This window comes from Lissotriton vulgaris, chromosome 2_2 (genome assembly GCF_964263255.1).
Source record: "Lissotriton vulgaris chromosome 2_2, aLisVul1.2, whole genome shotgun sequence".
Taxonomy (NCBI): Eukaryota; Metazoa; Chordata; class Amphibia; order Caudata; family Salamandridae; genus Lissotriton; species Lissotriton vulgaris.
This window is the reverse complement of record NC_141688.1, coordinates 27,754,386-27,778,010: the sequence shown is the minus strand read 5'-3', so window position 1 is coordinate 27,778,010 and position 23,625 is coordinate 27,754,386. Positions and strand designations below refer to the sequence as shown.

General features: G+C 48.0%; 1 protein-coding gene across 5 annotated transcripts in view; it reads left to right on the top strand.

The window, feature by feature from the left end:
- The window catches only part of MYO9A (myosin IXA), a 1,208,318-nt gene that overhangs the window by 1,115,424 nt on the left and 69,269 nt on the right, over window positions 1-23,625 (top strand). For all 5 annotated transcript variants that reach the window (XM_086959231.1, XM_086959230.1, XM_086959229.1 and 2 more), the window contains one exon: window positions 9,282-9,413. In XM_086959231.1, the coding sequence (XP_086815357.1) occupies window positions 9,282-9,413 (132 nt within the window). The remainder of the gene's footprint in view (window positions 1-9,281; window positions 9,414-23,625) is intronic.

Sequence of the window (23,625 nt, the reverse complement as noted above, 5' to 3'; positions counted from 1 at the left end):
TATATACTTGATTTTGTTATCAAAATAGGAAAACAGGGAGTTTACTCATTCCACTGTGGGAGTAAAAACTGGTTGTTCAACCAGAGGAGTAGTGAATTCCTTCACAATTTAATCAAGCTCTTTACTGGAAATGACCTCTTTATTATTCTTTGAGTTAAGTAGAGTTTTTTTGCCACTTTTATGTTTTTTAAGTAGTTAGAGCAGTTCAATTTATAGCTCTCCCGGTCCCCCCTTGTTTTCGTTTTCCTCCACTGGCTTTCAGCTGACCTACTGACCTACTGATCAGCTTTTCTTTTTTTAGGTCCGCTGTAAACCAGGGAGCCGCAATCACTAGACTATTCAGCGCAGAGAGATCTGGAAGCCTTTGAACTATTCTTGTTCATGTTGCCAAGGCCATGATTGCCCAGGACTTCTTCATACCCAGTGCTGTTGCCTTCAGTTTTGGCACTGAGGTCCGGCATCAGTTTAGTGGTGTCTCTTTCAAGTCATGTCTCCAGGATGGACTAGAATCTGTTGTAAAACGGTTCTGTTTCTCTGCTTTGCTGTTATTTGTAGGTGCATAGCACTGGATAACATTCATGTTGGTCCTCATTTTGTTTGTGTGGAAGGTCGCTGTTGGCTGCTGGCATTAGCATCAGCGCTGCTCCCGGAGTATGTTGAGTGTTGTCTTCCTTATGTCCAGAAACCAGCAGCATTCCTGCTGGAGAGTGTCTTTTCTGTCCGGACTATGTCCATCTGGTCTTGCTGATACCGAGCAGGGCAAAGTTGTATTTTTTTTTTTATCTCCGCTGCCACTTGAGCTGTCTTGCCTATCTCATGTATTTTCCTCACGTTCTATGTGCTGATGGTGATGTTCTTGGACGAAACTAGGTGGATTGGTTTTATGGCTTCCAGGGAGCTCTGGCTTTCAACACAAAGCATCATAGCTCTCCATGAAGGAGATTTCTCTCTCTCCAAGACTGGGTTATCCTTTGGTTGACGTTTCAGTAGCTGGGGTTTTTACATGGTTGGGTAGCTAGCTCCACGCCTAACCTTCCTCCTTTCGCAGCTGGACTTGGGACGAGCCATGGTGAACTGAAGTTCTGTGAGCCCAAAGATAAATACCTTGACCAGAGCACCCCAGTTCTGCATACCTCATTTGTTAAACGGATGCTCAATTAGTAAATAGGATTGATTACCAATGTGACCAGAGCTCTCAAATTCTGTCAATCCACTACATCCTCAAATGTACGACTCCTTTGTGATTGCTATTGCAAAGGCCATCGTTAGGGGCCTTTGATATTTAGCTTTTTGTTCAAGATCTTGTTTTGTTACTTTAGTATGTTTTACAGCACACTTAGGCTCTCACTCTGGGTTCCCACTGTATGAGTTCCTATAAATGCACATACATTTCCAATTATTTAGTGCTAAGATTACAAGTAATTCAGATTTGCTACCAGAAATGTATCCTAAATCAATTTAGGGCTTATATGGCTTCAGTTGCGCAAAGTTTAGAGTGCCTAGAAAAATCGCATTCAGCCTTTTGGACCTCACTCCCAAGTCTATAAAACATGTTTATTCTGTACTGTTTGAAACTCTAATATAAAGTTTACATTGCTGGGATACTCCCTTGCTGTATCGATGATTAGGTACTTAAACAAACTGATTCCAAACTTGTGGATGCCTATTTTCCTTCAGTAAGTCACGAGAGCCTTACATTTAATGGGCAGATAATTGGAGATGGACAGTGAGTTAGTCTCATTGGATACAATAGGATCCTGTATCTAGTATTCTTCAGGAAATCGCCTTTATAAATGTTGCTAGTTAAATGCCAGTTTGAATATCTGTTTTTAGGATTCTTGTGAAATGTTGGTTCATGGCTTCTGCCGGCAAGAGCAGATACACTTTGTTCTAGAGCATTGGTACTTGCAAATATTTTCTCAAGGGCCACAAACTACTGTGTATGGTGTGACTGAGGGCCGCATTGATGTAAACATGGTGGTAGTAGTGGGTCTGGGTGGGTCAAGGATTGTGTAAGGAGGTCTAAAAGAAACGTTAAAAAAATGGGCAGGCATTTATTTGCAAGTTTTGCAGCGTGAATCTTTCTGGATTCACTATGCTGTGCATATTCCGCGGTCTTGTGGTTGGGTCCGGATTCGTAGTCTTTTTTTTTTTTTTTTTTTTTTTTTTTTTTGGTTTTTTCGTAGCCCAGGTGGGCGTCTGCGTCACCCCTCCTCGGGTGCATTTCCGGTGACGTCGGCATGCTTCCTGCGGAAGCTCCCACTCCTGGGCGCCATCTTCAGATTCTTTTTTCCGCGGTCGGGTCTGGATCGTTCCCATTGGGCTCCAGACATTTTTGGAGAAAGTACAAGGAAAAGACTGAAATTGAAGAAGAAATTCACCAGAAGACTACGGAAGACTTCGCCGACCACTGACCAGCGAAGAAGGAGAAATCATTGAGAATTTCGCCGATCGTCGACGTCCACGCGACCAGGGAGGCCCTGAACACTCGTTGATGGACAACACGCCGTTCAAGTTCTGCCGTAACTGCCACCACAAGTACGCGCAGAAGGACCAACACCCGCTTTGCAACCTTTGCCTTCCGGTAGACCACAGAAGCGAGAACTGCAACGCCTGCTCCGCCTTCGCCCCGAAGACCCTTCGTGTGAGAAAGAGCCAGAGGGTAGCACACGCCACCCTCCAAGGAAAAGCCCCAACGCCATCGCTGTACGAGCTGGGGATGTCCTCGGAGGAAGAGGACAACGCTGCCGCCGAAGACGATGGCTACACGGTCGTAGAGACCGATTACACGAAGACTTCTGATAAGGTAGGAGACTCGTCATTCCCCAAGAACACGAGAGACTCTGAGTCTCGAAAAAACTAGGGCAAGACCCCGAAAGCGCCGATGCAGAAACACCTGGCGTCCGCGACTACTCACAGGCCCAGCGGATCCTCTGAGAAGGAGTCCCCGGCGCCGAGAGCTGTTGAACAGCAGAAGTCGTCGAAAATCGCCCCCGAAAGGGACCGATCGACGCCGAGGGAGAAAGACCCTAAGGCCCCGACGCGGTCCAGGGACCCGAAACCCAGTTCGACGTCCAAGTCTCCGGCACCGAAAATCTCGCCGCCGAGCCAAGCACCGAAGAGAGGGGCCGAACCACCCGGCGTGGACCACGCGGTCGAGATGGAGAAGAAAAGAAGGCGCCTAGAAGCCGAAATGGAAAACATCTTGCAGCGGAAGAAAGATTTCGACGCCAAGATGAGAGCCTTCACGATTCCCCACAAGACCAAGCCACCCGTGCTGGAACTGGTCGAGGAGGAAGATGAAAACGTCGAGGAACATGACCCTGGCGTCGAAATGGTCGACGACCAGGAGGATGACGAGAACCCCTACGAGAGTTACAACTATGGGGAAGAAGAGGACAGCAGGATGGACGCCGAGTCTGCCACCTCTGACCCGCAGGAGGAGGATTACCTGGATGTCGACACCGAAAGCCCGGAAGAGGCGGTCGGCACATATCCCTCGAGGCCATCGCCGCCGGACGACATCCGGGCCTACAACTCGGTGATAAGGTCTGCGGCAGCAGCTTTTAAACTCAAGCTCGACGAAGAGAAGCAGAAAGCGGACTTTCTTCTCGAGACATTACTCCCCACGCAAACAAGGAGCCAGTATCTGCCTATACTCGAAAGCGTCTTGGCGCAGGGAATGGAAGCGTTCAGGGAGCCCGCAACATGCAAGGCAGTCACTCCCAGAACGGAGAAGATGTACAAGCATTTCTCAAAGGACCCAGCCTACATTCAGGGGACGGTCTCGGCTGACTCCATCATCACGGCCACAGCAAGGAAGAGGGCTATCGTGCCCACTACTTCTGGACCACCTCCTGATAAGGAGAGCAAAAGGATGGACCTAGTGGGCAGAAGGATCGAACGGAATGCCGCGACCCAATGGCGCATGGCTAATTCCAATGCCCTCATAAACAGGCACATGTACCAGATCATGGAGGAGCAGGGACAGCTGGTGAAAGACCTGCCCCAGGAGGCCAGGCAGAAGGCCGAGAAACTGGTGGAAGACGGGAAGAATGCGGCAAATTGTTGCCTCAAGAAGGCCCTGGATGGAGCAGACACCTCCAGCAGGCTCATGATGATGGGTGTCTCTGAAAGAAGACACGTCTGGCTCAGAATCTCGGGCTTCAAACCAGAGGTGCAACACAGCATCTTGAACACACCGTTCAACGGCGAGACGCTGTTCGGAACAACAGTTGATGACAAACTCAGTCAACTGAAGGACAATGAAACTGCAAGATCCATGGGAGCATTGCAGTTCAGAGGCAACAAAAGGGGCACCCAGTCACGGAGGCCCGGCGGAAGGGGTGGAAACCAGCCAGGTACATCACACCAGGCTTTCCAACAGACGCACCAGGCAGACTCGCAGACGCAACCGACTCAGCAGAAGCAGTCCTGGCAGTACCAGTCAAGAGGCCAGTCCTTTCGAGGGAGAGGAAATGGACGAGGACAGCATAAAAGAGGGGGCCAGCAGCCCGCCTCTAAATGACTTCAAAGAGATCCGTGTGCCCGCCCACAAAAAAAGATCCCAGGGGGCAGCACGTACAAAGGGGTCAAGACGAACTGGACACCTACCACCACATAACACCAGTGGGTGGAAGATTAAGATTCTACCTCCAGGAATGGAGAGAAATCACATCAGACAAATGGATCCTCAACATCATCCAATTCAGATACTGCATAGAGTTGGAAGGGAGGCCAACAAGCAGGAAACCAAAGAGAAAGCCACTAGCAAACAAACAGCTAGAGCGGCTTCAGGAAGAAGCAAAAGAACTCCTACAAAAGCAGGCCATAGAACGCGTTCCCTTCAAGGAAAGAAACAAGGGAATATACTCAACGTACTTCCTCGTACCAAAGGTAGACGAGACAATGAGACCCATTCTGGACCTGAGGTTCCTGAACAAATTCATAAGAACACAAAAATTCAAAATGACCTCCCTGCAGGAGGTGCTACCGCAATTGCAGATCGGAGAATTCATGGTCACGATAGACCTCAAGGACGCCTACCTGCACATCCCAATGAACGTAAAGCACAAGCATATGCTCAGGTTCACAATCGGAGAAAGCCACTACCAGTTCACAACACTAGCCTTCGGGCTAAAATCAGCACCGAGGGTCTTCACAAAGTGCCTCGCGGCAGTCGCAGCGCACCTACGAAGGCAGGGAATACACGTATACCCTTACCTGGACGACTGGTTAGTGAAAGCTAACTCGTACCAGAAATGCAAGCAACACGCAAATACAGTGACGAGCACGCTAATAAACCTGGGGTTCTCCATCCATTGGAAGAAATAGTCAATGGAGCCGGAACGAGTGAAGATCTTCCTGGGGGCACAGATCAACACCTTACAGGGCAAGGTGTTCCCCAGCGAGAAGAGAGCAAGGGCTCTGGTGAGGGAAACTCGCCTCTACCGGAGGGGACAAGCTCGGACAGTGAGGACTGCGAGCAAGATCTTGGGGATGATGGCATCATGCATCCACCTGGTACCGAATGTACGACTTCACATGAGACCCATCCAAGAATGGCTCCAGGAACAATGGTCACAGGCTTCAGGCAGTTGGAAGGATCTGCAGTGCAGAAGGAGATGACATGGTGGACCATGGAGAACATAACAAGGGGAAAGCCTCTAACGCCCCCAACACCAACAGTGACCATCACCACAGACGCATGTCTGAAGGGATGGGGCGCTCACATGGAGGAACTCAAAGTGAGGGGACTGTGGACACCAACAGATGCGACAAAGCACATCAATTACCTAGAATTGAAGACAATCTTCTTTGCACTGAAAGCCTTCCAAACAAGACTGTACAAGCACAAGGTGTTACTACAGACAACACCACAGCGATGTTCTACATCAACAAGCAGGGTGGAACACAGTCAACCACGCTTTCAACACTGGCGCAGGAGATATGGAGATGGGCCATCCCCCTCAGGATAGACCTGCTAGCCATACACCTACCAGGTAAGGAGAACATTCAAGCAGACTGGCTTAGCAGACAGACATCGGCATCCCACGAGTGGTAACTCAATGCTCAGGAGACGAGGTGGTTGTTCAACAGGTGGGGAACGCCATCAGTGGACCTGTTTGCAACACGCCAGAATGCAAAATGCCAAAACTTCGCATCCAGACAACCCGAAGAGGGGTCCCTTGGGAATGCCCTATGGATAGATTGGTCCGGGACATTTGCTTTCGCTTTTCCCCCGATACCACTGATACACAGAGTACTGAGCAAGTGCAGAGCGAGCAACATGACCCTGATACTGGTCGCGCCACAGTGGGCCAGGCAGACATGGTACTCTCAGATCATGGAGATGACACAGAGTGCACCCCACAGATTCGGCAGGAGAAAAGACCTGCTCTCCATGCACAACGGAGAGGTACTGCACCCAGAGCCAGAGAGCCTGAGCCTAGTGGCATGGCTCCTGAAGACATAGAGTTCGCACATTTGAGACTGCCAGAAAGCACCCTCAGGGTCCTTCGGGAGGCACGAAGGCCCAGCACACGGAAGTGCTATGTGGCAAAGGGGAAAAGATTCACGATGTGGTGCAGGAAAGAAAGGCTTCACAATAAAATGAAGAAGGACTCCACAGTGCTAAAATACCTGACGCACTTACTGGACAAGAACCTCAGCTCGTCCTCCTTGAGAGTCCACTTGGCAGCGATAGTCGCCTACACAAGGGGTGAGATGGGCAGGAGTTTCTTCACATCACAGGTTGTGAAGAGGTTCCTGGAAGGAGCGAAGAGGATCGCACCACCCAAGCCTGTGCCGCCACCGGCATGGAACTTGAACATAGTCCTAACGGAACTCATGAAGGGGCCCTTTGAACCACTTCACAAGGCCTCACTAAAAATGCTAACTATGAAAACCGCTTTCCTGGTTGCAATAACGTCCTTACGCAGAGTAAGCGAACTTCAAGCACTAACGCTACAGGAACCCTACATACAAATACACAATGACAGGGTTGTGATGAGGACCGACCCACACTTCATGCCAAAGGTGGTGTCCAAATTCCACATGAACCAGTCCATACAGATACCGAGTTTTTTCCAAAAACCAACCACTAGCGCAGAGCGGGCTCTACACACCCTAGAGGCCAGAAGGGCGGTCATGCACTACATTGAGAGGACAAAGGGACACAGGAAGACATAACAGTTCTTTGTGTCATTCGCCAACAGTTACATGGGAAAGGCAGTAACCAAAGACACTATTGCACGATGGATCGCGCAAACAATTCAACTCTGCCACAAAAGGGCAGGGCAAGAACTAGCAGAGGGGGGAAGTGCCCACTCCACTAGGAAAAAGGGTGCTACAATAGCCTTCCTGGCTAACACACCCATACAAGTCATATGCCTGGCGGCAACATGGGCTTCAGTGCACACGTTCACGAAGCACTACTGCGTGAATGTTCAGATGAACAAGGAAGCACAAGTCGGACAAAAGGTGCTCCAGTACATATTCAAAAACCAAAGCTCATCTTCCACCCAGCCGCCACAGAAATGAGAAGCCGCTACAAAATCTATGCACAGCATAGTGAATCCAAACAGATTCACACTGCAAAACGAATAGTTTCTTACCTGTCGGTGTAGTTTTGCAGCTTGAAGATCTTTCTGGATTCACTAGCGAACCCACCCACCTCCGCCAGAAAGATGAGGCTGGAGAGGGAAGAGGTGGTCAAAAAAAAAGGAAGTAGAAAGGACTTTAAGTACAAAGCGGTTAAAAAGTTTCACCTAAATAGAACATTGCCATCACTTCGGAGACAAAAGAAACACGGAAAAAAGAATCCGAAGATGGCGCCCAGGAGTGGGAGCTTCCGCAGAAAGCAAGCCGACGTCACCGGAAATGCACCCGAGGAGGGGTGACGCCGACGCCCACCTGGGCTACGAAAAAAACAACAACAAAAAACAAAGAAGAGACTACGAATCCGGACCCAACCACAAGACCGCGGAATATGCACAGCATAGTGAATCCAGAAAGATCATCAAGCTGCAAAACTACACCGACAGGTAAGAAACTATTCGTTAATAAATGTTTACTTGTTTAACATTGTTTCTCAATATTAGTGCTCAGCACCTAAATAGCAGCTTGTGCTACTGTTCACCACAGGGCCGTATTTAGAGGTCAAGAGAGTCGCAAGCGTACCTGCAAATATTTGCCCAGGGGCCACAAAGTACTGTCTATGGTGTGACTGAGGGCTGCACTAATGCAAACATGCTGGTAGTAGTGGGTCTGGGTGGGTAAGGGATTGTGTAAGGAGGTCTAAAAAAAACGTTAAATAAATGGGCAAGCATTTATTTGCAAGTTTATGAATGCTTGCTTGTTTAACATTGTTTCTCAATATTAGTGCTCAGCACCTAAATAGCAGCTTGTGCTACTGTTCACCACAGGGCCGTATTTAGAGGTCAAGAGAATCGCAAGCGTACCCCCCACTAACCCCACCCGGGCGTACTTAGAGTATCACTGTTCTTGAGTATGCATAAAAGGATCTGCCTCTGAGTTTTAGCATTATCAAACATCTTTATTGAATCACAAAGGATTTTGTTGGATATGGATAAGCTTGCAGGGTATGTTCCAACATAAAACTGAGGTGTTTTGGCAAGCCCTGACTGGCCCCTCTGACTTATTATCAGTGAGCTGCTTGCTAGAAGCTGTTGTCAAAGCAGAATGAGCTGCAGTAATCCACCCAGGAAAGCTACCATGTCCCCAATGTAGTTGCTATCTCTTTCAGTGTGAGGCTGGTTTAAACTTTTTTGCCAGGGCTGATGTTGACTTCATTCCAGCCCTGTGTTCTGGGTACATTTTCAGATCTAGGTCTTGTTTCATGGTTTTACCTCTTATTATCATATTGCATCTCACTTTCACTCCTATTTTCACATCATGTCCATGTCTTCTAATGTTTTCTTAAGGTTTCTGTAATCACTATTACTTAATTTTCTATTCTTACCAGTAACTATCTAATTATTGTCATGGTTTCCGATTACGACCCTATGACTCCTGCTTCATTCAGTCTTTCATTTTCTCATACTCTAGATCAATAATGTTTCACCTAACATCTTCCATTGAATTTCATTTGTTTATAGTTTAGCTACCTACCAAGTTTTGCCCTTAACTAGTCATATGATTTTCCATTTAATGATTACATTGTTTTGGGATTGTTTTTGGATCTCTGTACCTGCTTTCCTTATCTGTGCAATGTTGTTGTCTGGGTGTCAATCTCCTATAACCTTGTAATTCTTGTGTAGGATAGCTCAAGAGGAAGAAACCAACAGGATGTCTGCCAATGCTCTTGCTATTGTGTTTGCTCCATGTATTCTGCGTTGTCCAGACACGACAGACCCACTGCAAAGTGTTAAAGATATCAGCAAAACGACTGCGTAAGTTTGCTTCCCTCCAATATTTTCGAACTTTCTTTGTACAATGTTTATATTACAATGTTCAGATCTTCCATTGACTAAGCGAGTAGAATGACATTTTCACCAGTTGTGTTTTTTTGGAAGTTGGGCGCTAATAAGCAGTGTCAGCTATTAAACCTTTTGAAATGTCTGTTTTCAGGTTATGTTGTTATGTTTTTGGCAGCTAATTTCGCAAAAATTATCTTTTCTTCTTGGTTCGTGTTGTGTTCCTTCTGGTTACCAATTCAGTGGTCTTCACTGCTGTTAACATCCCTGGAGTCGTCTTGTGATTTTGTTTATAGATTCTTAATTCTTTCTGCCACTGTAGGTGGATTTTCAAACTGGTTTTGCAACTAAGAATATAGTTTCAAAGTATTTTACCACTTGTAACAAATAATCAGTCTTGCATACTTGTTAAGCTAATAGCTCATTTCTTTTTACATAGATTTTATAGCAACTTCACATAGGATGAACAGTTTAGTGTAATATGTGATTATAAAATATTTGTATAAATATACTTAAGGCAATGGTCTTGTGATATAAGAGATATGAAGCACAGATCTTTAGTAAATACCTGTGAGAGAACCGGTCCCTATGAGAGGCAAGACTTATCATAGCATACTGACGTTTAGTAAATACTTTCAAGAAAACTTATTACGCAATAAAATGTCTGTTTCACAGTGACCCAAACATAAAAGAGAAGAGTGGGGGACACAATTACATTGAATGCATGTTTGGGCAGATCTCACAGAATGAAATGACCCTTTAACTCTGTCCTTACAGTCTCTTAGTTGGCAGACCATTAAGAGTTTTTGGGTGTCCCCATGCTGTGTGGTCATGAGTTTTTTGTACAGTTTTTCACCTGCCTAATCTTATAACCTTGGGAGTAGTGTGTCCCACACTAGTGGGTCTCTATGAGAGGTCATATGTATGATAATTGAGTTTTTTTCTTTTTATAAACATTCCCAGAAATATGTCTGGGAGGCTATGCCATGTTCCGGTTTCCAGGTTTACTTCTGGAAATATGATGTGACACCTTCTGAGGTGTGCATAATTCTACATGAGGTATGAGTTACAGAAGGAGAATAAAGATTCACTTATTTTCATTTTCTCCATAGAGAAACAATTTTCCCCCTTTGCGAAAGCACTTCCTTTACACCCTGGCCAAATAAAGGCAAGGATTATGTTCCCCTTTCCATCCTAGAAGCGGAATTGCTTTAGTCCTTTGCTAGAGGGAGTTTGCAACCATTCTGGGATGCGAAAGTTAATATCTCTGTGCAAGAGACAATCTCACCACCTCAAAAATACAGGGCTAAAACCCTTGTATGTCTATGACAGATTCCTACCCTATTTGTCTTTGCTACTTGGGGTTGGACCATGACTCCAGGCTTGCCGCAACTGCACCCTGATGCATCTGAAAGCCACCTGGAGCCATAAGGCGTAGCTGTATGTCACCAAACATCAGAAAACTCCGTGCAAGATTGAAGGGAAGATCCCTTTCTTCAAGTTGTTTCTGCAACACATCTTCATTGCGGTTGAAGTCATTGGGTAAGTCCAAAAAGAAACACTACACGTCCGCGCGGGACTCTGCCCAATCCTAGCACTGTGCAACTTCTGAGAGGGAACAAAGGTTTATACATGCCTCTCTGTCTCACACAAGAACTTGATCCCCTATGAAGTATTGTCCTGGAGAACCCAAATTTCTCTACTATTTGGGTATCTTTAATAGATTCACATACGTGAATCATTACCCATCGTACATTAAAAGCAGTAAGTATTAACTTTAACATTGGGTCCGTCAATGGTCCTTTCGTCGACAATTCTGTCCATAACTCAAGATATTGGATCCCATTCTATGTCGACGAAGATGCAAATTGCTAAGGACACTGTTTACTTATCTACAGTTTCCCATCCCAAACTAAGAGCTTCACAAGAAAACATTCTGCCTATCCACACTTCTCCTAGTAAGGTTTCTCCCAGTCCTCCAGAAGAAATATTTGATTATGAGTATGACGAGGAAGCAGCTTCAGATGTGGAGGAATGTTTGGTGTGGCACACAGCCCTTCAGACCTTCAGATAAAATGCCAGGAGGATGATGATGATTAGTATGTTTACTACCCTCAAGACCCAAAATATACAAGACTGGGAATCAAAGCATAATTGTCTGCACACGTCTTAAAGTCCCTATCAGTATTAACGAAGCAAAGGTGCAAGACACGGGCTGGAAGCACAATTCCCCATATCTCCTTAATTCGGAAGCAGATTCCAAAGAAACCTAGCATTCCTAAAAATACAAGCACATGATAGCCCGGCACACTCTGTACATAAGTTATTATAAGTTCAACAACAGTTCAAAGAATTTTGTTCCAAATGCAAGTCGATGTTTGTTTTCAAATCATTCTTTATTTTTCATTCTTTAAAAACTTTTGGAAACGCCACTTTTGAAACCGCCAACGCGTTTCGTCCCATCCAGGGACTTCTTCAGGGCTTGAAATGTAAATACAGAATGTGCTTTCCTGGTCGACACGAGACAAACACATCTGAGGACCCACCTTTGCAGGACCGGGATTACTGCGTTCGGGATTGTTTCTTATCAAGGATTCTTTCCCTGCCAATACCACATCCAAATACGGGGAAGTGCACTAAATTTAGAACCCAAAAATTACAAATTATGAATATATGAAAGAATACCAATTTGAACATTCTGTATTTACATTTCAAGCCCTGAAGACGTCCCTGGATGGGACGAAACGCGTTGGCGGTTTCTAAAGTGGCGTTCCCTCAAGACCCCAAGCAAGAGAGACCAGGGGAACAAATCATTCAAATGCCTGTTAACCTAGTATCAAATCTGCAGCATCTGGTGGAAGATTATTACTGCATATTCCCTCCATCAGAACCGGCTACTTCAGTCCCTTAAACTCCGATTACTCAGCCATCTTTGATAATAAGACCGCCTCCTCCTTTTTCTCTACCACCTGCAGCACCACAACTGCAGGGTTAAGAGCATCACACTACTGATGATGACAGAGAGGAAGGAGAACTGGATGAGATATCACTGCTTAACGAATGAGACAATTATCAGATACAGCCACAGTCGCCTTCAACCCCACCTCTGGTGGATTCACCAACTGAAGACATAGGGGGTTATCATACCCTTATGGAAAGAGCTGCAAAGAGATTTCAGCTTCCCATGGTCACCAAACAAGCTGATTGTTTCCTCTATGATTTTAAGGAGCCGCCTAAAAGACAGGTTCATTAAATTCCGTAGTGGATTTTATATGGAAGAAAGGCCTGAAAGTAATGAGAACACCAGCTTCAATTCCAACAGTCTTACCTAAGTTGCAAAAGAAATAGAAGGCGCCTGACAACTCGCCTGCCTTCCTTATAGGGCAACCAAAGTCTGATTCTGTGATTTCCCAGGCGACTCAATGTTGTGCCAGAACACCTGCTTCACCCCTGTCTGCCCCTCCTGATAGAGACGGAGTCATCTTGACTCCATTGGCAAGAAATTCTCTATTATGGCAGCAGCCATGGTTAGAGCGGCAAACTCTCTTGCCATTCTGGGTAGATACAACCTCCAAATGTGGTCGGACATTTTGCCATTCACTGATATGTTGCCTGAGGACTCGCAGGCAGAAGCAAGGAAAATTCTTCGGGAAGGGGAGAGGATCTCAGCGGCGACTATTGACTGTGCTGTAGACGTTTTGTTGTCAGGTTTCCGACAGTTGGCGGGAGCGGCGGTACTAAGATGACAGGGATGGTTGAGAGCTACTTCTTTCTGCCAGGAAGTACAAACTAAAATCATTGATATGACTTATGGTGGCGAATCCCTGTTTGGCCAACACATTGATGAAGCGCTATAAGCGATTAAGAAAGATACAGATACTGGGAAGGCAGTTTAAGAGGTAGCGTTTTCGTGGAGCTAGAGGCCACGGTTCGTCTTCCTTTCAGGCAGATTATAACCAGAACACACAGTTCCAGCCATGTCAGGGACAATTCCGATATACATCAACACAACAGCACCAGCAGTCGTACAAACAACCTCCTTCCCCTTCCTAAAAGCACTATAGAGGTAAGACAGCCTTCAGAGGCAGAGATGTCACCAAGAAACAGTGACGAACGCCTGGTGTCGGCCACAATTCCCACCAGTTCTTGTGAAATTGGTGGAAAGAATCCCTGTTTCCTCCCCAAATGGTCTACAATAATAACGGACAGATGGGTCCTAGATATAGTTTCCAATGGTCACACTTTGGAATTCCAACAGATCCCTCCAAATTGCCCACCCCAAGGTTCTTTGCCTTCTCATCTAACTGAATTATTTTCTCAGATAAACGTCATGTTGCACAAGGGAGCGATTGAAATGGTACCAAGTGCACAGCGAGGGATGGGATTTTATTCAAGATTTTTCCTCATAAGAAAGAAATCAGGAGAATGTTATCCCTTCAGTAGGTGCTTCAATTAGTGAATCAAGAAGATCACATGACTACCTTAGATCTTCAGGACGCACATGTCCATATCCACATTCTCCCCAAACACAGAAAATTCTTACACTTCAGAGTGGCTAGCATGGACTATCAGTTCCGGGTTCTCCCAGTTGGCCTTCGGTTGGTGCCTTCAATGTTCACCAAGGTTCTGGCACCCGTGGCGGCCCAGCTATGACGAGCAGGGATTCTGATTTTCCCCTACCCGAACGATTGTCTCATAGAAGCAAAATCCTTTACATTGTCAAGCAGTCATACTCAGCACTCCCTGTTCCTTTTCCATTCCTTGGGGCTGTCCATCAATGTTCCAAATTCTCAGCTAATCCCCTCGAGGGTCAGAACATTTTTGGGGGCAACTATGAACACTCAACAGGCAAATGCCTTTGCCTCACTGGAAAGGCAGGAAAAGATTTGCAGGCTGGCAGCTCTACTCCTCGAAAAAAAAGTACATTTCAATACAGAAGTACAAATTGCTTTTGGGAATGCTGTCCTCCTGCATTCCCCTCATTCCCAACTGCCGCTTGCAGATGTGACCCTTGCAAAAAGAACTAGACAGTCAGTGGTTACAAATCTCAGGGTCCTTCAACGATATCATCTTAACACCACAGATGAAAGATGCACTTCAGTGGTGGACTTTTATCCCGAACATAGCCACATGCCAGTCGTTCTTAATAGACTCGCTGTAATACTTAAGTTCGAGGCATGTGGACTGCTGAATTCATATCTGTGCATAGATCGCCGCCTAGTGTTGGGTCCGGATGATTGCACATTGTTGTCCTGGAAGAGTCTTCGAAGTATCACGAGATAGGTGGCTCCTCCCCTGGACTACAGTGCGCATGGGCATCGACTCCATCCCCAGATTGTTTTTTTCCGCCATTGGGTTCAGATGTGTTTCGGTTCCCTCTGTCGGAATCGATAGTTGTTTAACTTTCTTTACTTGAGACCAAAAGGTCTTTAGGACTCGCGTCGGTATTGTCTATCGTTCGGGTTTGTCTGTTCATCGGCTCCGAACCATTGCTGCCTTTCCGCGTGCTTTCGGCGCGGACGGGCCTACACGACGCTCCAGACTACTTCATCATGGAACAAAGTCCATTTAAGAGGTGCCCAGTGTGTGCCTCGAAGTACCCGCACATAGACGTGCACCCAGTGTGCAATAAGTGCTTGTCACCGGACCACGACGAGGCCAAGTGTATGGCCTGCTCCAAGTTCCGGTCGAAGAAGACTCTCAAGCTACGCCGGGCCGCAAGACTGCAGGCCCAGAGTTCGGCACCCCCTCCGGCGAACATCTTCGAGGAGGATGTTAACGACGACACCATCCTGAATGTCTCGGACTCTAACCCGGCGTCGGAGGTCGAGGAACACTACGACGCGGAAGACGAGGAGTTCGAGGAAGTCGTCGAGGAGGTAGGGGACGACGACGGGGCCATTGGCACCGTAGAGGATAGCTCGGAGGAGGAGCTTCCTTAGACTGACTCCGGGGCCATCAGCCATTATGAGGCCCAGGTCGAGGGATCGCCTTCGGGCCTTACCCAAGACCTCTATACCCGTCCCACAGCTCCGCCTTCCGGCCCGGCCACTGACATCGGTGCGGCACCACTCCCAATGCAGAAACCGAAAGTGAAACCATCGGTGTCGACGACACCCGTATCGAAACCGAAAGCGCAAGTCGCACTGGTTGGATCAAAGGCTTCGGAGGCCTCGGCGCCGAAGAAATCCAAGATGGCCGTCGAGCTCAAGAGCCACGCCAAAATGGCCGATCCGAAGACCACGGTGCCGAAGCCGAAGTCGAAAACGCCCGACGCGGCTGCGGCGGCGCCGAAGTTGGTCGACGCTCTGAAGAGTTGCGTCGACGCCAAGAAGGTCGATGACCATAAGAAGGCCCCTAAGAAGCGGCAGGACGACCCCAAGCCTCTGGCTGCACCGCTTCCACTTGACAAGGCAAAGGGGGGAGCTGCGTCGGCTCCGAAGACTGCGGCTTTGGTTGCCGACCCAAACCCGGCTTCGGAAGACTCTCTCGAGCCGGTCCGTCCCTCCGCCTCGTTCACCAAGAAGGTCACGGAGTCCCTTCAGCGTATTCGGGAGGGGGGCGCGGCGGTCGAGCCAAAGAACACTGTGCCGCCCAAGCCGCTACAGAAACCGGCGAAGGCGCAGACGCCGATTCTCTTCACGTTGCCGCCGAAGACGGCGCCAAAGGTTTTCGCTGCGAAACATGGGGCCGGAGCGCCTTTAAAGTTGACTTCGACGCCGAAAGCATCGTTGGTGGTTCCAAACCCGCGCCACCAACCACTGGCGGAGGAGGAGCGTCGAGAGGTGGTCATCGACGCCAACACAGGCAAGCTCTCTCTCCTTAAACGGAAATTCACCCCGGAGCCGGCGTTGGAGCATTTCCACATCCCACTTAAAAAGAAGTTGGACTCTGCGGGTGCGTCTGCCCCTATGGAGCCTGCATCTCCACAAAGTCAGGAACTCTCACCCACTCATTCTAATGTTGGGGAGGGTGATGGAGACGATGAGGATGAGTATGCCTATCCAGTTTACTCGGACCCGGAGAATGTCACTGAGCCATGGTCTGCCGGGGGCGACCCTGGGGACCCTCATTCGGGACAGGAGCCGCAGTTTTTTGCTGCAAAGACTTCCCCAACAGAAGACTCTGCGGCCTTCAACGCTCTAATTGAAAGAGCTGCAGCCAATCATGACGTCGACCTCCATGCAGACCCAGTGGACGTCGATTTTCTTTTTGATACCTTTTCAGTGGCTGAAAAGACTGTTAAGACATTGCCAATGCTCAAAGGAGTGTTAAAACATGCGCCAGAGGTTTTCAAGGAGCCCACCCGGGCAAGAGTCATTAAACCTCGTATTGACAAAAAGTACAAGGCAGCGCCCACTGATCCAACGTATATCAAAGGACAGTTGCCACTAGACTCTTTGGTTGTCTCCAACGCACGCAAACGAGCCAACTCACAGACTACGGGTGATGCTCCTCCCCCAGACAAGGAATCAAAAGTGTTTGAGGCTTCGGGGAAACGTATTGCTGCGCAGGCAGCCAATATGTGGCACATATCCAACACGCAGGCGCTACTTGCACGATAAGACAGGGCACACTATTACACTCTAGAAACCCTTCTACAGCACTTACCAGATCAGTATAAGGAGGCAGCTGAAATGTTAATTCAGATGGGGAAACTTATCACAAATGCCTCAATTAAGTGCGCTCTAGATGTGGCTGATACCGCCTCACGAGCAATAAACACTAGCGTTCTGCTGCGCCGACATGCATGGCTCAGAATATCAGGCTTTAAACCTGACATTCAAACTACCATCCTAAACCAAACTGTCAATCCAGACCACCTGTTTGGGCCAGAAGTGGATGCCACCCTCGAAAAAATGAAAAAAGACACTGACACTGCTAAATCTATGGGTGCCCTGCAGTCCCAGCAGTTTCGGGGTGGTTCCTTTCGCCGCTCCAATAACAGAGGCACCTCAAGGGGTCAAGCGTCACAATCTACGCAATTCTATAAAAGTAACACCCAATCCTCATATACCAACAAGGGTCGGGGTGGATACCGTGGCAACAACGTCAAAGGCAGAGGACGTGGAAATAACAGCTCCAGGTCCTCCACCGCCAGCAAACAGTGACGCCTTGTCACTGCCCCCCGACCACGCAACACCGGTCGGGGGGAGACTCCAGCAGTTCCTGCCCGTGTGGAAGTCCATCACCACGGACAGGTGGGTCAGATCTCTTATCCAATACGGTTATTGTCTGGAGCTCACCTCCACTCCACCCAACATACCTCCAAAAAGCCGTCCTATGTCCGGCGAGCACTTGCACTTGTTGCAGCAGGAAGTCAACGTCATGCTGCAAAAAGGGGCAATAGAGCTCGTTCCACTGCAAGAAAGGGGTACAGGGGTTTACTCCCTGTACTTTCTAATTCCAAAGAAGGACGGATCCCTCAGGCCCATCCTAGACCTCAGGCTCAGACCTCTCAACTTGTACATTCTGTCAGAACATTTCCATATGCTCACACTGCAGCAGGTTCTCCCACTGCTTCGGCAAGGGAATTTCCTGGCAACTCTGGATCTCAAGGATGCATACTTTCACATTCCTCTGCATCCTTCACACAGAAAATACCTAAGGTTCACCATTCAAAACCAGCACTACCAGTTCAAGGTTCTGCCTTTTGGGGTCACCACAGCGCCCAGGGTCTTCACAAAGTGCCTAGCGACGGTGGCGGCGCATCTAAGACGTCAGAACATCCACGTCTACCCCTATCTGGACGACTGGCTCATTCAAGCAAAGTCGAACCAGCAGTGCGCTGACCACGTGTCCCACACCATTCACCTTCTGCACGATCTGGGGTTCTCACTGAATTACCCAAAATCCCATCTCCAGCCCGCCCACATACGGCAGTATCTGGGTGCGACCATAAACACTCTGGCGGCCACTGCGCAGCCGAATTCAGTGAGAGTCGCCAGCATTCAGTCGCTGATCCAAAGATTCAGACCTCAGCACTCGCTTCCAGCAAGAGTGTTCATGCAGTTGATAGGCATGATGGCCTCCTGCATCTCCATTGTCCTGCACGCGAGACTACATATGCGTCCGCTTCAGGAGTGCTTAGCACGTCAGTGGACTCAGGCTCACGGGCATTTGAAAGACCTAGTGTTGGTGAGCGGTCGGGCACACAACTCTCTGCATTGGTGGAATCCACAAAACCTTTGCCAGGGCCGACCGTTCCAGGAGCCTGTGCCACAGATTATCCTGAAGACGGACGCATCTCTCCAGGGTTGGGGAGCGCATGTACTCCATTACAGAGTGCAGGGACTATGGACACTACAGCAGAGGAAGATGCACATCAATGTGCTAGAACTGATGGCGATCTTCATGGCCTTAAAGGCGTTCAAAGTACATCTGTGCAACAAGGTCGTGTTGATCCGGACGGACAACATGACTGCCATGTACTACATTCAGAAGCAGGGAGGAACACACTCTCCACAGCTGTCTCCTCTGGCTCAGAGCATGTGGAAGTGGGCCATTCAGAGGAACATCTTCCTCATGGCAGAACACCTCCCAGGCAAAGACAATCAGATGGCGGACCTGCTCAGCAGGCACAGCCACCAAATGCACGAGTGGGAGATACATCCGTCAGTACTCCAGCCGTACTTTCAAACATGGGGTCATCCAGAGATAGACCTGTTCGCCACAAGGGAGAACGCAAAATGCCAAAGCTTCGCCGCCAGGTTCCCACACCTGCAATCGCAGGGCAATGCGATATGGATGAACTGGTCAGGCAAATTTGCGTACGCTTTTCCCCCAGCACCCCTGATACCGCTGGTGGCGCGCAAGCTCAGGCAACACTCGATGACTCTCATCCTGGTTGCTCCGACGTGGGCTCGCCAACCATGGTACACCACGTTTCTGGAACTGTCCGTGGTACCGCATCAAAGGCTTCATCTCACACCCAGCCTTCTGACGCAGAGCCATGGCGACATTCAGCACCCGGATCCGCGACAGCTCAACCTGGCGATCTGGCTCCTGAGGTCCTAGAGTTTGGCTACCTTAACCTTCCTCCCAATTGCATGGACATCATTCGGGAGGCAAGGAAGCCCACTACTAGAGCATGTTATGCGGCCAAATGGAAGCGGTTGGTCATTTATTGCGCAAACCACAACATTAATCCACTAGATGCTTCCATTCAGAGCATCATCTGTTACCTGTTCCACCTGTACCAGTGTAATTTGGCATATACTTCCATCCGCATTCACCTGTCTGCGATGGCCGCATACCTCCAGAATAGACAGCACCTTTCACTTTTCAAAGTGCCTGCTATCAAAGCTTTTCTGGAAGGACTCAAAAGGGTCATTCCACCACGGACCCCACCAGCTCCAGAATGGAACCTCAATGTGGTTCTTACAAGACTGATGGGTCCTCCCTTTGAGCCACTAGATTCTTTCGAACTTCAGTTCTTGACTTGGAAAGTGGCTTTCTTAGTCGCAATTACATTGCTACGGAGGGTCAGTGAGCTGCAGGCCCTCACAATCCAAGAGCCATTCTTCCAGGTTCATGCTAACAGGGTAGTGCTCCGCACTAACCCTAAATTTCTACCCAAGGTTGTGTCTCAGTTCCACATGAACCAAACTATTGAGTTGCCAGTGTTTTTTCAAAATCCTGAGTCACTGGCGGAGCGGATGCTCCACACCCTTGACGTTAAAAGGGCCCTGATGTATTACATTGATAGGACCAAGGATTTTAGAAAAACTAAGCAGCTTTTCGTTGCCTTTGTGTCTCACCACAAATGTAACGCTATTTCCAAGGCAGGTATTGCTAGGTGGATCGTGAAATGTATTCAGATCTGTTATGTGAAAGCTAAACGCACTCTTACAATTCCCCCAAGAGCCCATTCCACCAGAAAGTTGGGGGCCTCTATGGCCTTCCTTGGAAACATTCCCTTAGAGGACATATGTAGAGCAGCCACATGGTCTACCACACATACATTTACTAAACATTACTGTGTAGACGTGCATTCCAAGCAGCAGGCAGCTGTAGGGCAGGCTGTTCTCAAGACACTTTTCCAAACTGCTGCAGCTGGCACGGGCGGCCGCCGCTAATGGAGGGACTGCTATGTATTCTATGCACAGATATGAATTCAGCAGCCCACATGCCTCGAACTGCAAATGCTACTTACCAGTATGCATCTGTTCTTGGCATGTAGGGCTGCTGACATTCATATCGGCCACCCTCCTCCCCGGCGCCTGTAGCAGCTGCAGTGTTTACATATCATTTCATAGCATGGTCATCATTCACAAAGTTAGCTGCTAGGGGGTTTTTAGAGTTCAGATATCAGGGGCGCACCTCCTCAAATCTTACGTTACTGTGTATAGTTAGAAATTGGTAGCTGTGTAGTGCGTTAAGAGCAGGCGGAAAAACACCCTTAACCGTCTAACAAGTCAGAGACTATTCGATAATTATACAGCTTTGCTCTCGCAACTACAAAAGAGTGTTACACAATTGAGTACAATAAGCAAGTATCAATAATAAAATAGAAGCAGATTCTTTGGTGTGTTTCTTGTCCCAGCGGGGTGAAGATTTATTGTATCCAGACTTGATGAATATCACAATATGCCGACACGTGTGCCGTTGAGTCAACACGACTCTTCAGGGCTTCTGACTCAACTCCTGGGTATGGGTTGAGAATAGTCTGGAAATATGGTGATGTTTCACGTGGGTAAATTCGAGAGAGACACTAGGATTATTTATATTCAAAAAATGTTGATTGGTAGTAGTAGAGTATCCAGTGGAGTTATAAGCAAGAACGCCTTATATCCGCTCTGTTAAACTCTTATGGGCGTATTAGAGACTTCAGGGTTAAAGCGCTGAATAGCGGTGTGTATCAGGTATTAACCGGGAGGGGATCCATCAATTAGGAAACATCAGAAAACGGGTTAGTTTTCTCGAATGGCGGTATGCCGTAGGTCGGAATCCCTCCTCCGTTGGTTCCCGGTGGCCGTCTGTCGAGAGCGGACCGTTCACAAAGTTCACTCCATCTCGGCCACAATGGTTAAAAACAATCTGGGGATGGAGTCGATGCCCATGCGCACTGTAGTCCAGGGGAGGAGCCACCTATCTCGTGATACTTCGAAGACTCTTCCAGGACAACAATGTGCAATCATCCGGACCCAACACTAGGCGGCGATCTATGCACAGATATGAATGTCAGCAGCCCTACATGCCAAGAACAGATGCATACTGGTAAGTAGCATTTGCATTACAACCAACGCCTCCCTCAAAGGTTAGGAAAGCACATCTGGAGGGTTTAACAGTCAAGGGCAAATAGGACAGCCAACAACGCTCCCTACAAAAGTGTAGTAACTCAAGGCTATTTTCCTGGCTCAAAAATCACAGGAGCATCAGTTTTAATCCAGACAGACAATTCTACAAGTATGCACTATCTAAACAAACAAGGCAGAACAAGATCAAGTACGCTATCTCTACAAGCTCAACATATTTGGGATTGGGCAATTCAACACCAGATAATCTTAACAGTGGAACATGTTCCAAGAGTGGCCAATATCCATGCAGATTCCCTGAACAGGTCAATCTCTGCCAGCTACGAGTGGGAACTGCACTGTGGCTCTAGGGAGACTATAAGGATGACCAGGAGAGATATAAGGCCAAGATAGAACATAAACTTTATTTATTCTTCGTCCTGATCAGTCTCTCTTTCCGGTACTTGGGTCTTCTAAGGTAGGAGCTCTGATCTCTTCAGGCCATGTCAAAGGTATATTGCCTCGGGGAAACAAAAACAAAAAAAAGGTGTTTTGAGGACAACTTTCCCAGGTGCAGAAGCTCTGAGGGTCTAAGGAGTGAGGGGGGGTCACAACACACCCGGTTATCATCACCAGTGTAAGATTTCGTAACCTCCGTCCCCCTCACCTTCCCTCTATTTCAAACTACTGACATCTGAGGACTCTCAGAGGAATAGTCTTCTAAAGCGGTCACGTACCTTAGGAAGCCACTCCCTCCAGGAGCGCGGCTGGTCCTTTTGTGTTGCTGCAACGGGTCCGGTTCCCTTCTCGGCGTCTCCGGACGACCTCTCGCTTTGACTTTCCTAGCCAGTTGGTTCCTTTCGCTGGCGTCCTCTGGCTCGGTCACTTCTCTGGTTTCCACACTTTTTCGGTGCTCCTTCTGCCAGTTCTTCCCACCTGAGATGACGTTTTCTCGGGAGGCCGGGTACGGGTTATCAGAGCTGCTGATAGGTTCATGTGATTCCATCACGTGGGACGGCCCGGAATCCAGGAAGTCAGGCAGAGAGAACTCCTCCTTCAGTCAGTTCTCAATTGCATCTAGGGGAGGCTGAAAATAGAGCAAGGGAGAGACATAAGGGGCAAAGGTATCCTCGCTTTCCTCCTCCCCCTTAAACCGACCAGGTACTTCATGACATGCACCAACCAACGTTGGATCACCTCTTTCAATCATGGGGCAAACTGAATTTAAACCCATTTGCAACTAATCAATACCGCAAATGCCGATTCTTCGCCAGCTGGCTACCCCAATAAGGATCGTGTGGCAATGAGTTTTTGATCAAATGGTCAAAGATATATGCTTATGCTTTTCCTCCGATTCCTTTAATTCCAAGGGTGCTCCGGAAGATGAGGAAGGAACCTTGCCCGAATACTTCTCATACCACCCAGGTAGCCTCGCCAGTTCTGGTTCAATGAGCTCCTCTTTCTCTCGGAGTGCAAACCCATTCTGTTACGTCTGATACCAAACCTTTTTACGATGAATCAGAGCCAGGTCCGTTATCCAGACCCAATATCTATTCGAATGTCGGCTTGGCTCCAGAACACTATGAGTCTGCCAGTCTAGCCATCCCTGCTGATTGTCTACTGTCCACTATAAAGACTTACAAGCTCAAATGGAAAAGATTCTTGCATTAGTTTTCAAGCTCTGAGGTACATCCTATTGAGTCGCCAACAGAGCAGTTACTACCTTTTGTCCTACAGCGGGCTAAGTCCGGTCTCTCCCGTTTCATTCATTACGGTTTTCCATGCCGCAATATCCAGATTTTGACAGCATAATGGGTCACAGTCATTTGTTCGTCAAGAATTTTGAAACAATTTCTAAAATGCTTTTTCGGATGTTCCCACAAATGAGGCTGCCACCTCTGCCTTGGCCTCTCAACATTGTGCTGACGCTACTTATGAAAGGACCATTTGAG